This window comes from Rattus norvegicus, chromosome 1, assembly GCF_021556685.1.
Source record: "Rattus norvegicus strain SHRSP/BbbUtx chromosome 1, alternate assembly SHRSP_T2T, whole genome shotgun sequence".
In the NCBI taxonomy this organism is placed as follows: Eukaryota; Metazoa; Chordata; class Mammalia; order Rodentia; family Muridae; genus Rattus; species Rattus norvegicus.
Window position 1 is genome coordinate 204,687,448 of NC_141534.1, and position 14,764 is coordinate 204,702,211.

The 14,764-nt window shown below is 47.6% G+C and overlaps 1 protein-coding gene across 1 annotated transcript in view; it reads left to right on the forward strand.

Annotated features, from left to right (window-relative positions):
• Mgmt (O-6-methylguanine-DNA methyltransferase) overlaps nt 1-14,764 on the forward strand; it is a 232,650-nt gene that overhangs the window by 47,622 nt on the left and 170,264 nt on the right. The window contains exon 2 of the mRNA NM_012861.1: nt 6,327-6,463. Coding sequence (NP_036993.1) covers nt 6,339-6,463 — 125 coding nt within the window. The 5' untranslated portion in view covers nt 6,327-6,338. The remainder of the gene's footprint in view (nt 1-6,326; nt 6,464-14,764) is intronic.

Genomic DNA, 14,764 nt, shown 5'->3' on the forward strand with positions numbered 1-14,764 from the left:
TTCTTGTGGAGTCTGGTTCTATGTGGATCTGTCAGGGTGTGGATTTCTTCTGTCTGATTTGTTCTTTTACCCCAGGAAAAGCGACATTTTGTTCTAAAGTGCCACAGTCCTGCTGGCTTGGGAGGATCATGAGAGGAGTTGAGGAGGACCTGCTGAGCAGGATTCCAGATAGCATCTTGGAACCAGGAGTGTCTGAGCTCCACGGTGCTGGGTGCGAGGGTTAGAGTGGAGTGACTTCTTACTTGGGAACTATCAGACCTGCCTGCACTTTGGGGATAGTGGAAACATCGATCTCCCCATGCCCAGGTGACTTTCAGGATGACTAGGTGAAGGAAGGGTACAAGCCGGGCATTTTGCTGGACCCTTTGAGCCTAGAGTGTAGCAAAGACAGATCTGTGGGAGTTTCAAAAGCTAAAATGTTGTTGGTTGGCTGTCAGTCATCCTTCCAGGCCTGTTGTAGGGAAGTCTAGCAATATCAAGGTTCAAACCAGGGATTTCCAGGTCCTTTTCTTTCTTGAGGTCCAGTATCTTGCTGACTAGTGCTCTAGAAACCAGAGTACTGAAGGAAGGGGCACCTGGCTGACTTTGGCTGGGCTGCTCTCACTACATGACAGCTAGGGGTCCTTGGTAGGATATGCCTCACTGTCTAGGCCTGAAGCCTGTGTCACACTGACCTGGGGAGGCTGGGGGAGGAGGGTACTGGCAACCTGTCACTCAGCAGCCATTAGATACAGAGTTCCCATCTGCATTCTGAGTTTCTTGCTGGAGGTCTGAGTTTCACTGGCCTTTGTAATGTGACTTCCTCTTTTCCTGTGTTGATTGGGCCATCAGCTGGCAGAGCAGCAGGTAACACTGTGGTGTGTTTTGTTTAATGGTAGTGACCGTGGGTTTCAGCTTCTGGTTTTAGGAAATCACTTTAACACGCAGGACCTGAGAACAGAACTTTCCCCATCTTTTTTTTTTCTCCTTGTTTAAATTCTAGTTTATTGTTTTTAAATTTTAAATCAGGTTACAGAAACTGAATCCTATCAGTTTTGTCATATGGATTGGTTGGGTATCAATTTTTTAAATTAATTTTTTTATTTACATTCCAAATGCTGTCCCCCCTCCCAGCTTCCCCTCACAGAGTCCCTCCTTTTCTGAGAAGATGGTGCCCCACCCCCCATGTTTCCCCCCCTGGCGCATCAAGTCTCTGCAGGGTTAGACACATCCTCTCCCATTGCAGCTAGACGAGACAGCCCTATGGGACGGGGGCCTCGGTCCCCACCATCCTTTGAAGGTGACAGACTAAGCAGAGAGAGTTGACTTTAAGCATCCAGGGGTTAGGTCTGAGGCTGCCTAAAGCAAGTCTGCTACTTTACCATTAAAAATGTGATTTTTCCAGCTGTGTGTAGTGGCACACATCCTGGGAGGCAGAAGCAGGTACATCTCTTGAGTTCAAGGCCAGCCTCCTCTACACAGTGAGTTCTGTCTAGGACAGCCATGGCTACAGAAATATTCTGTCTTTTAAAAAAGAGAGCTTTTTTCCCCAGTGTCCTTGTGTTTGGTATAGAAATGCTTCTTCCCCGTGAACGACTAAGTAGGAGTTAGAGAGCACTTAGTCATCATCATGGCTCTGTAGCCTCACCATTAGGTTCATGGGTGGACTTGTGTGTCCTCCAGGACCCTGACGAGGTGCAGAACCTCTTAGGTAACCATCTGAGGAAATAGACAGTGTGTACTTGAGGGCTTCCAGCTAGATGCCCTTCTGGGCTGGGTTCCTAGTTAGAGCACGCACGCATGCGCATGCGCACGCGCACACACACACTCACATTCACATTGATATTCTCTCTGGTAGATTCCACTGTGAGAGGAGGAAGCAGGCAGCTCTTGACAGATTTGCTCACATTCACTTCCATAGAGGCTCCCGTGCAATGTTTGGGGAGGGGAATTCTATTTTAAGTGTGATTTCTCAATGTAAATGGTACCAGTTTGAGTCTAGAGAGCTGGTTTGCAGACCAGGGAACAAGTCTCTCAGCTCTCCTCCATGTATTGACTGTGTTGTGTGGGCACTTTAGGGTCTATGCTCTGACTTGCTGCCTGCAGCTTGACTTTTTTTTAGATGATTGGGTCCTTTAACAAATGTAGGCCTTGACTGCTTTTGGGATATGCTACAAGGGTTTAGTCTGCCCCTATCCCCAGCTTCCAAGGCTCTGGGTATTAGAATATTCTTACCCAACAGAGTGTCACACACGACAGTGTTGTTGTGATACACCTTACGTCACACAACCTGAACCTCCAAAGCCTGGGACGGGGGCAGGATGCAGCCAGAGGTAGCTATGAATCTGAGCAGCCTCTTCTGAAAACCACTGTGATGCTTTCACTGTTAACAGTCACCTGGGAAGGACGTCACAAAGAAGATCGTCTAGGTAAGGTTGACCTGTGGATGTGTGGATGTGGATTGTATTGCTTGTTAATGAATGTGAGAAGACTTAGCCCACTGTGGGTGGCACCATTCTCTAGTTCGGGGCTCTGGACTTATGTGACTTAGAAAGTGAGCCGGACAGCAGGCACACATGCATTCTTCTTCTCTTTCCTCTTGAGTGACTATAACTAGCTGCTCAGTTCCTGCCTTGATTTCTGTGAAATGATGGGCCAGATAGGCCCCTTTTCCCCTAAAATTGTTTTTGGTCAGGGTCTGTTACTACAATGACACAAATGAAACTAGGATGGTGCACTGGCTAGTTTTATGTCAACTTGACACAAGTTAAAATCATCAGAGAAAAAGGATCCTCAATTGAGAAAAATGTCTCCATAAGACTGGGTGGTAGGCAAGCCTATAGGGCATTTTCTTAATTAGTGATTAATGGGGGGGAGAGCCCACTGTGGGTGGGGCCTCCCTTGGGCTGATGGTCCTGAGTTCTATAAGAAAGCAGGCTGAGCAAGCCAGTAAGTGGCACTCTTCTATGGCTTCTGCATCAGTTCCTACCTTCAGGTTCCTGCCCTGCCTGAGTTCTTACCTTCCCTGCTTTTGATGCTGCTGCTTTTGATATGAAACTATGAGCAAAATAAACCCTTTCCTCCCTAAGTTGCTTCGGTCATGGTGTTTCATCATAGCAATAGTAACTCAACTAAGACAGATGGCCACTGTTGTCATCCCAGACCAGGGTTCTGGTTGGGCACATGTCACTGGCTGCACAGAAACTCAGCTTCAGACCTGAAGACTCATCTCTTCCACTCAGTGGCCTGAATGAAAGTAGTAGGTGGCTTTGCAATGATGTCTGAATGACACGTCCTGTTTCTCCAAGCCCCGCTGTCAGTCAGAAGGATGGAGCCACACTGTCAATTGACTTCTGTTGACTGTGACAACTCACAGCTCCTCTGCGAGGCTCCTGGTCTGATGGGTACCTTGGGTGGGCCTAACCCTTGTGGTCTTTCCGGGCTCTCACACTTGGCCAGCTCATTTCATTCTCTCTCAGCCTCTCAGGGTCAGTTTTAGGATCAGGTGACATGAGGCATGCTTTGGGGTTTCCCATGCTTCTTGTAGGGGTGGACATGGGAGCTGGGGACTTGTGCTGCTTCTGATGTTTGCTTCCTAGCCCCTGCCTGGCTGGGAGGCCTCACAGGGTCTCTATTTCCCCGTTGGCTTTGGCAGGCTCTGAGGTCTGTTCCTTTACTTGTCACACCAGTAGGGCACCTACTTCCGATCCCCTGGCTGCTGGCGGGCCGGGGGCCTCTGAGAGTCACATGGAAGCACTTAGGGAGAGGTGCAGGGTGGCAGCAAAGACAGTTCTGGAAGGCCTGGTGACATCAAGCAGAGAAGGAAGGGAGCTGCTGCCTGTGAGTCTCTGGCTTTCAGTACCTTGGTGGGAACTGGCCTCTGGCGCCAGCTGCTTAATTCAGAACATTGTTATTTAAACGCCCTTCATGTTAAAGGGAGATGAAAAGAATTCACTTCATTTTTCAGAGGTCTCCAAATAGCCATGGAAAATCGATTCTTTTTCTGCCACCAATTAATGTCAGTCCCTCTTGTGGCTTTTGGTGGATGCCACAGTGATGATGTAGGGAATGTAGGTTTACAGGACCCACACTCTGGGTTCTGCCACCAAATGGAGAGTCATAACCCCAACTGGGTCCTGGGCTGGCCACAGGAATACCCCATGTAGGTGACCCAACCTAGATACTGTGCCTGGGACTAACGTCCTCGGAGAACGGCAGGGTGGCCACTGCTGTCCTGGAACATTCCAGCAAGTGGGCTGTTGTGGGCTGAAGAGGTGGCTCAGTGGCTAAAAGCGCTTGCCGCTCTTTCAGCAGACTCTTCTCTGCTTCTAGTGGCTCACAAGCACCTGTTGCTCTAGCTCAAGGGGGTCTCACCATCCTTTGGGCTCTGTGGGCACTGCACAAATGTACACAAACCCAGACATAGACACACTTACAAAACCCTGGGCAGTTGGAACCTGTGGGTGTTCTCAGTTTTGCATCTAGAAATTTAGACCCTGTGTGTTTGGGTTTGACCGGGATAATGATTATACAAGTTGCATGCCCTTGCATCCAGATAGCAGCCTCCAAGAGGGAAAACCTGAGTTCTCGTATCCAGGATAGCTTGATTCATCAGCTGTCAACTTAGCTTGGAGTCAGTGCCCTGAGAGTTTGGTATTTACCCTGCAGTTAGTGAACTGTTCCAGAAGTGGGGTTTGAAGAAATCGGATATGGACGGAGGAGCCTTTGTAAACTGTGACAAGTGGCTTGAGGCTGAGATCTCCTAGCAGGCTCATAGCCTGAGGCCCTGTATATGTAGGAAGAGGGGTGCTCTGCAGGAAAGCTTTGGGGTGTGATGCTTGAGTATTATTTGGGAACACACTGTATTATTTGGGAAGCATTGGCCCATGTCACACTGAATCGGAAAGGAGAAAGAAGCAATGGATGGTTCTAGAAGTATGTGCTTAGCATGGAAATCACATGGCACAGATGCATGAGAGCACAGGACTCCCAGGCAGCGTGAGACAGCACAGACAGAGACCTAGTGGTAGTCAGGCAGGAAAGAATGCAAAGGGATACTGCTTCTGAGGACAGCCTGTCGACTGGGGGCTGCTGCCGTGTGGTGTGTGGGCCTCGGAGGGGTCAGCAGACCTCTCGCTTTGGGGACAGAGGATAAGTGTGGTTGGTCTTGGAGGCCACCCTATCTCTGTCACAACTTGTCAGCAGAAGAACAGCAGCTATGGACTGTAGGTGAGTAAAGGAGGGCGTGACTGTCCTGCATCTTCTGCCTGATCCCAGGTGAAGACTGTGTCACTCACTAAAGAGGTGCCCAGAGGACATGGGGCTGTGTCACTCAATGTAAGAGGTACCCGGATGAAATGGGGGTAAGGAGCTTAAGATAGCAGGATCCAGGATTTGGAAACTCTGGTGCAAGAGGGTGTGACCTGGGAGGGAATTCCAGGAGACATTTACGTTGGGTTGTAATACATTATGTACTAACACGTGCAAAGGAGGTCCTTCTGGTAGGGCAAGGTAATGAGAGGTCATTTGTAGGCCAAAGAAGCAGAGACAAGCCATCCCACTCTAAGCCTGTGGCCACTCTAAGCCTTGTTGGTGGTGTTTGGGCCCCAGGAGGGATTCTGGGAATCACTGGTGGATAGGAAGGGAATGAGAGTCCTCTCTTCCCTGGAGTCAGAGAAGGAAGAGGAGCCTCAGGGAGTGAAGAAACACCCATCGTGAGCCTTTGCTTTTAGCTCTTTGGCATTCGCAGTCTCCATTGAAATCGCGTTTACCAGCTCTCCACAGTGTCCTTCCTTCCCATCCTTCTGCCGACTTGGGCGTTCTGTGTCCCCACTGGGCCAGTCTCACCCCTTTATTTTCTGTGATGCCTTTCTCACGTGTTCCCGTGTCTTTAAACAATCTGTCACGAAGATGACACTAGACCTGGCACAGACTCGACAAGTGGTCCGCCCTCCTGCTACGTCCCAGCCCCAGACGTCACTTCATTTAAAACATGGAACGCATTGTCTGCCACTCATCTTATTCTAACCAAGCTTGCTGAGTTTGGGGTAGTTTAAAAAGATTTTATACCAGTTTAGCCTCCTCCAAGTCAGCTTTAGCTAAGGACAGCAGGGGACGAAATGGAGGCATTATAATTTTAGGGGACAAAAGAGAAGGGAGCACTGGTTGGATGAGCCAAGTTATTGTGGCTGTATTATAAAAGTAACTTAAGATTAAATCCCAACAGGAGGGGAAGCTTTGGTATACATCCTGTGTGCTAAGTCACCGTTGCTTCTAGCGTGCTTTATAAATGACCAACCGCTTCCAGACACACTTTCTTACTCGACTTAAAAATTGCTTCTCTCTAGGAACTTGGCAGAATGGCTGAGATCTGCAAAATGAAATACACGGTGTTGGACAGCCCTTTGGGGAAGATAGAGCTGTCCGGCTGTGAGCGAGGCCTGCATGGGATACGATTTCTCAGTGGGAAGACCCCAAACACTGAGTAAGTGTGAACAGCAAGCATGGGCACCACATGTGTGCTGTGTGTGGAAGGAGAGGAGCCCTGGGTCCTCTCCACTGGTCATGAGGCAATGCAGAGCCTGGTGCCCCCAACAGCAAACATTAGCATCTCAGAAACAGTCTGTGCGTTGTGGTGTTCTTGGCAGCTCATGTATTACCCAGTAATCTGGAGTAGCTCATAAGCCCTGGGGCCGTGACTTTGACGGGAGCGTCCACACATTGGATTCACGTGTTCTTTTGCAGAGGTGTTGAATCCCATGAGCACCAAGTGGGGTGGGTGTTTGTGTGTGTGTGTGTGTGTGTGTGTGTGTGTGTGTGTGTGTGTGTGTGTATGCCTGTGTGTAAGTGTGTCCCTATGGGTACATGTGTCTTTATGTGCAAGTGGCAGTCTCTGGTGCTTTCCACCCTGGTTTTTGAGACAAGGTCTCTCAGTGGTTTGGAGCTACCTGTTAGGCTGGGTTAGCCAGCCATGCTAGACAAGTCTCCGGTATCCGCCCATCTTCACTTCGCTAGCACAGGAATTGGAGGCAGAGCTACAGTGCCCGCTTTTCACATGGATTCGTGCGCTGAACCTAGATCCTCATGTTGGGGACTGAGCCATCTTCCCCACCTACATAGAGCATTTTGATTCTTGATTACAGGGGATACAGGGATAGAAAACTCTCAATTGTGTGACTTGCCTCAGAGGTTTGAAATCAAGCCTGTCAGGGTCTGTCGGCTAGTTATCCCACTGCTAGTCTAGATTGCTGTTTCTGCCAAGCCACTCTGCTTCTTCCTGGAGGTGAAACTAGGCTGGGAGTGATCACTGCTAAGGTGTGGACAGACTCTCTACAGGGTGACCTCAGAGCACAGTGTCTGAGAGGACATCAGTTCCTCTTTACATGGTCCTTGCCGTATGTTTCTACTTGTAGAAACAAAACTAAAAACCAAACAAAACAAATTGGAAGAACTCCTGAGCGTCTCATTCTAAAACGTTGCGCTGAGCTTCCTCTGTTTGCCGCCCGTGAGTGGCAAGAATTAAAATGGCAGTTCTTGTCATTTCTGAGAAAAGTAGGAGAAAGAAAGAAAGAATGAATGAAAGAATGAGAGAAGAAAGAAAAGACAAAAGCACGAACTCCTGGGCTGGGTGTTTGTCTTAACTGGCTAATAAACACAATGCCAAGAACATTAGATAAAGAAAATACATAAGAAACATAAACATTGATTTTAATGGACCCCTGTCAGAGGCAGTCATAATGAGCATTGTTTGGTAATAAATTCCAGCGCGGCCCTCCCCAGCCGACTCCTGTAGAGCTGTGCGCTGCAATCAATATCGTCTTTAAGACTTCAAGACTGAAAAATAAGCAAACCTTTGAACCTCGGGAACAGGCTCCTCTCAGTTTCTGTGAGAACCGGCTGGCCGCCGCGCTTAGAAAATCGCAGACACCAAATAATTTGTAGGGAGAATGTCACTTTGTCTCTTAGCATGTTCAGTAGCTCCGTAAATCATAGAAATTATGTGTTGGCTTCTTTTGCTTTGGAGAAACAGTAGAGGCTCTCCTTACTGTAAATTTGGGGAAGGAAATGTAAAAAGCAGGCGTTATGAGATGCATTGGGGTGCTGGAGAGATGACTCTGCGGTTAAGATCACATACTGCTCTTGCTGAGGACTGGAGTTCTGTTCTCTGTGTCAGCTGACGTACAACTGCCTGTGAGTCCAGCTCGAGGGGTCCCAGTGCCTCTAACCTCCAAGGGCACCTGCAGTCATGCAGAACCCCCCCCCCCACACACACACACATACACATAATTCATTTCCTTACATCTTGGAAATGGTTTATTTGTTTAAGTATGTCTAATGGGTTGTGTGGACTGAACAGAGGCCGAGTAAGTTAGGATTAGATTTGACTGTGGAAACAGCCCCCCACCTCCCCAGTGGAGATGCAACTGGCTTCCCTCAGGGAGGAGCACTGTGGGGAGCAGAGACCAGGGGCCCATGTTGGGGTATTTTATTTCCTCTTAACCATTTTCTCAGTTCCCCACTGAGTCCCTGCCTGATGTTGTGACCACTACCTCAGGGGAGAAATGGCAGGATTGTGGTTTCCTTCAGAAGAGTGGCTGGTGCCTTCTCTTCTGTTGACCCAGTGTTTGGGAAAGGGTATCTGTGGGATAACCCCAACGCTAGGGATCCCTTTGAGTAGCAGCGGGAAGTTGGATTTTAAGGGTATGATGTTCACCTTGCTTGTCAGTTTGGTGGGATTTAGAATCTCCATGGAAACGAATCTCTGGACCTGTCGGAGAGGTATTATCTAGACTGGGTTAACTGAGGTGGGAAGGCCTACCCTGAATGGGGTCTTGGACTGAATACAGTGGAGAAGTGAGCTGAGCACCAGGTCACCTGTCTCTGCTCCATGGAGGAGGATGCCATGTGGCCAGGTCAGGCCGCTGCTGCTAGCCATACTTCTTTACCTTGATGGTCTGTATGCCTGAACTGTGAGTCAGAATAGACCCCATACTCCTAAGGTTTTTATCTAGTATTGTAGTAAACAGCCAAACCAGTAACTGACAGGGAGGGCCACCAGCAGCCTGTGCATGTGTACAGGTTACTCAGAATTAAGCCTTTTCTTTTCTTTTCTTTTCTTTTCTTTTCTTTTCTTTTCTTTCCTTTTCTTTTCTCTTCTTTTTTTTTGTCAGCTTAAAAAGCTGCAGTTAAAAACATTCATAGTAGGGGTTGGGGATTTAGCTCAGTGGTAGAGCACTTGCCTAGCAAGCATAAGACCCTGGGTTCGGTCCTCAGCTCCGGAAAAAAACAAAACAAAACATTCATAGTGATATTTAGATATCAGACATAACGTTCAGTGAGTGTTGACAAAACCGTACTACCATACAGAAAGCATCCCAAACAAGGTGTAGAACTCTCTGGAAAGTTCATTGTGGGTATCTGCTCAAGCCTTGCAAAGACCGCCATCTTCATTTTTCGTGAGTGAACCCCAAGGTAAGGAATTACTGGATTCAGTGGCATGTAAATAGCATATAAACGGTATATAAAATCATAAGAATTTGCCCACCCCACCCCCCACTCGGTTCTGTCAGTTTTTGAAGTTTGGCTGTTCGAGTGAATAGGAGGCATCATCTTACTGTGGTCCGGATTTTGTACACATCCTTCTCCAGGCACATGAGCTGTTCTTTGACTTTTCCCCGTTGAGATAGGGCTCTTATTCTAGAGCCCAGTCTGGCTTTGAATGCACAGGCACACTTCTGCCTCAGCCTTCTGAGTACTGATGTGATAAGTGTGCTCCACCATGCTTGCCTTAAACTGACCCCTGCCTGCCCCCGTTGTTTATATTTTGTGTTTTTCTACATCTCTTTAGATGAGAAGTTTGTAATTTTGAACAAGTCACCTGATCAGTTTTTTCCCTTTACATGTTGCCTTATTTTTTGTCTTTAGTAACCATGTAGCTGCTTATGGTGGTGCCACACCCTTAATCCCAACACTCAAGAGGCAGAGGAAGGTGGATCTATGTGAGTTCAAGGCCAGCCAGGGCTACACAGGAGACCCTGCCTCAGAACACAACCCGGCAAAACAAAACAAAAAAAAGCCCCCAAATAGCCCACGAAACCCCGCCATACATACCTACCATGAAAACCTGAAGTATTGGTTGACATTTCCCCCCAAGTCTTCTGCTGCTGCGTTATCCTTCCTTTACTAAGATTTGAGTCCCGGGAAAGTGACCGTGACGGAGGTACAGTTGATTTTTCTCAAGCACGTACTTAGTTATCTGTAGCTGTCTAATTGTTCCATCCCTTGCTGGGGGAAAACACAGCTTCCCGTCCTGTTCACCTCTGTGCTGCTCCTGGCTCATGGCAGTCCCTTTCATGGCCTTTCAAGGGCCTTGACTCTTAGCCCCATGATGACTTGGCCCCGGAGTTTGTGCCCAGCCCGAGATAGTCAGGCCATGTCTCTAGCTGCTGTCTTTGACTTCTAGAGCCCCCGTTTCTGTTTTGCTGTTGTTGAGAACGGATCTCATGTAGCCCTGTTTGGCATGGAACTTGGGGTGACCTTGAATTTCTGATCTTCCTTTCTCTACCTCTAAATTCTGTCGTTAGAGGAGAGTACAATCACCCCACTTGATTTATATGGAGCCGGGTGTCGAGCCTGCGGGGCTGTGCATGCTAGACACACACTCCACCAACATTTCTACCTGCCTTCTACATCTTTACTTCTTTTTTAAAATTAGGTTTTTACTTATCAAACTTTTATACACACATATTTCATACAATATATTTTTATCCTACCCCCCCCCCCAGGCCTCCCTTCACCTCCCCGCTGCCCCGGGTCTCTTAATGTTGCCCATCGCCTTGCCAGCTGAAGTATCTGTTGTGCACAGGTTTTGTTGGGGTCTGATTGAGAGGTGTCCGTTTCCATTCTTGGCTGCTTAACAGCTTCCTGGTATTGACTCTGTCGATTTGTGCTGTGATTTATCTCTGCATCTGTTTGGGTTCTCTTTCATTTTTCTCAGCAGGGTTTTGCAGTTTCCAGCATGGAGACCTCACGTGTCTTTGATAACATTGATTTTTAGGCACTTTGTTCTTGATAGTATTTTAAATCAGCTTAAAACTTTTGTTAACTTTTAAATTATTGCTGCTGGTTGTAGCCATTGATTTTTTTTTTTATGTTGATCTGACGCTATACAAACGTCTGTGGATTCATGCACAGGACCCACCCCACCCCTCCCTGTGATTTTATTTTTACTTTTTGTTACCCATGGCCAGCTTGAATCCAGAGTCCAGAAATGTTCGTTGGAAAGTTCCAGAAAGAATCTGTCATGACTTACAAGTATGATGACATCTCCAGATGTGTGATGGGACATCCCACCAGCTTGGGATATGTCCCCACCCATCCAGTGTATCCGTCCTGTGAATGCTACCTTCTAGCCACTCAGTAACTGAGTCAGCTATTAGATGAACGTTGTATTCTTACCGTGCTGTGTTCAAGCAGCCCCTTTTGCTTCATAGTGACCCAAAGCACAAGAATGTGGAGATCTACATATGTCCAGACAAACTTACAAACTGCTTCCTTTAAGACTTCTTCTCCCCTCCCCACCAGCATCACGAGAGTAGAGAGACCACAGTGACAGGGCTCACAGCACAGTTACTGTGATTTTTCTGATTTTTGTACCCTCCACCCCTTAGTGTGTCAGGTCTACAAAATAGCATATAGAGGCAGTCTTACTATGCTGATTCTACCCAGCTTTTGAGGTAGCCTGGGTTTAGAAATGTGTCCTTGTGAATAAGGAGCAGGCAGGCTGGCAGATGGGGGAGGGTGACCATCCCTCATTGCATGTTATGAATCCATACAAACTATTTCTCTGCCATTATTCTTTATGCAGAACATTTAAACATCTGTTCATGTAGCTTTTATTAGGTGTTACAGGTAGCGTCTGAAAGTGTAGCCTGTGGGTGGATGTGATTGGCCTCTACTCTGATCTACCTCTTTCTATGAAGGATTCAAGCATCTCTGGGTATCGGTGTGCCTGTGGTCCTGGAACCAGCTCCTTCTGGGGAAAGGGGGAGACAGCTGTATTTGTTCTGGGTGTTATTTGGAGCTCTTTAGGATTTCTCTATGAATTCACTCTCTGCATAGAGACAGTGTGCTTCTCCCTGTGTGATGTTCATGCCGTGTGTTTGTGCTATTGACACCCACCAGTAAGACGTTCATTAAATACCATACCATCCCAGTAGATGGCCCCCCTTTGTCCCTAGTGATGGGGTCACCTCAGTGTTTCTCCCTTTGTCAGCCTTCATTCTGGCTGGTTGTTTCTCAGACTACAACCACGTGGGAGTCCCTCAAACGGTTTTCTCTGTGTGCTGACATAGCCATGCCATTTCTTACATGTGGTAGAGTTTGTTGATTTTAGAATGCTAAGCCCATCTCCAAATGCAGGTGTCTGTAACAATGTCTTCATTTAAGTACACTTATATCTCTGTGGGGTTTGGAATTGGGGTGCTTCTAACAGCATGCACAAGTATGGAAGTGCATCTCTGTTTTGTGAAAAAGCAAGGTATGGGGTGGTCTTGGGTCTCCCCTGGATGCTCGCTAGCTGGTGTGCTGTTTGGTACTTAAGAGCTCCTTGTGTAATAACAGGTGTGTGCAGCCCTCACTCACACCAGCGAACTTCTGCAGTCCCTTCTTCTGCTGACCAGAAGCTGGCGGATCTTGAATAGGATATTTGCTGTCACCCTCCTTTGTGACTTGGGAGTCTCCACAGCCATTTCTTATTTTTTTTTCCCCAAGGGCTTTAATCTTTATTTGGTGGGTGACTCACAGGCTTACTACAGATGCCTTCTGTAGAGGGATTCTCCTTGCTTCTGTGCAAGCATGATCCCCCACTCCTACCCCCTCCCCCTCCCCCCATCACCACCACCACCACCACCACACACACACCAGGCATGCTGTTTAAGGCTCTACACTGTGATGTGATTGCTGGCTTGTTCCGGGTCGTAGCTGTCACCGCCCCTTTTTCTCCCATTACCATTTGTATGAAGCACATTGGTTGAGAAGTGGCTTTATGTAGCAGTTTTATTTGATGACCTCCTACCCACATCTCCCAGCTGTCAGTCATTATTCCCTGGAGCGTAGCTTGGTCTTGGTCTTTGCAAGAGCCTGGTTGATGTCCTCTACGCCGTCCTTCTGTGACTGTGGAGCCCTGACCTCCTCAGCTTGCCCCGCAGTGCTTCGGATGTAGCCAGAGGGTTATGGGGTCTGTTTATTTTCCTTATGTGATCTTCAGCCGTGCTTAGCATCCCATAAAGTTGATCACACTGTTTGATTACTTGAAACAATGACTGTGCAGTGAGTCGCACTTGGAGTATACAAAGGCTCTCAGGGCCGCGGGACAAACCAAGTGTGGCTCATCTTTAACGTATCAAAGATTTACACCCCCTTCATTTTCTCTTTCAATGTAAACCTTGTTAATAAAAGTAAAGCAGTGTAATACTGGGTGCCACACGTAGGCTAACTAAGCTCATATAACGTCTTTTGTATTTTGAATGTGTAAACTGCTTAGAATCCATTTTCTACTTTGCAGAACTTGACTGCCCCTTCTGGCAGCGCTGGCAGAGGTTCATTCGTGATGTCTGCAGACATGCTGTGGCCAGCTTTAATGTGGAGCCTGTTGAGGGGAGGTCTGAGCAAGATGTTTCTGTGGGAGGATCATAAAGCATCCATCTATCTGGTCTTTCAGGTTCAGCTTTACAAGCAGGCTCTTCATGTGTCTTTGGAGTGGTGCACGGTGCGCGTGAGACAGCAGATACCAGCTCTGTTAGGTGGACCACAGTTGATGCCGTCCTTCTGTAGTTGGTCCGTAGTCCTCAGATAGAGTTGTGTGGTCACAGAAGGGCAGACTATATCAGTTGTGAAGTTGTGTGGCCTCTGATCTAGAAAATGGTTTTGATACCTCAACTTGCCTCTTGACTTTGCTCCCTGCCTACTTTGTGCTTACCTGATGCCAAATAGAAGGCAGAGACAGGTTTTACTAGGACTCAGAAATCCTTATCTTCTGGACCCAGATCAGCAAAAAAGCAAAGCCTTAAAGCCTTGCCTCTGGACTTTGTCACTCTTGGAAGGCAGGGCTGGGAAATGTACCTGCCTGCATTGGTGAGTCAGGAGCAAGCCCACTACTTCATTCTGCAGGGATCATCCTGGCGAGAGAAAAGAATGGTTGAATGACAGCTAAAAAAAAAAAATAAAAAGATGTGTGCATCTAAAATATGAACCGCCCGTCAACGCAGGATATTTTTTGAGTTTCCAACCCTTGGAGTAATATATACACTTTAAGGTAACAGAGATAAATTGGTTAGCTTTAAGCAGGGATGGGTAGAGTTCTGCCTCTAAGGCATATTGAGATAAAAATCCTTAAATCCATTACTCTTAACCATAAGCTTCCTTGAGAGGTGTCTTACAACACTGGTGTTTGTGCCTGTGTGAGGGGGAAGTTGGCAGGAAGATGCACCTGTTCCTATCGCCTACCACAGTGAGCCCTACATAGGCTGGGTACAGTCTGGACATGCTTAGGAATCAAACCAGGCCATGAACCCTCAATGGAGGGAAAGTCCAGGCCGCCTGTGTTACAGGTTGTGGCATCAGGACTTGTGTACACCTGCAGGTTATCCAATACTATTTCCTGATCAAGGACCGGGCCCCTCAGGATTCCATTCAGCAGTAACTTTCACTCCAGGAAAACGCAACAGGTTGTAGGGAGGCTCTTAGGGTTTGTAGCTCAAACCTAGAATCCTGTCAGAGTTTGTGT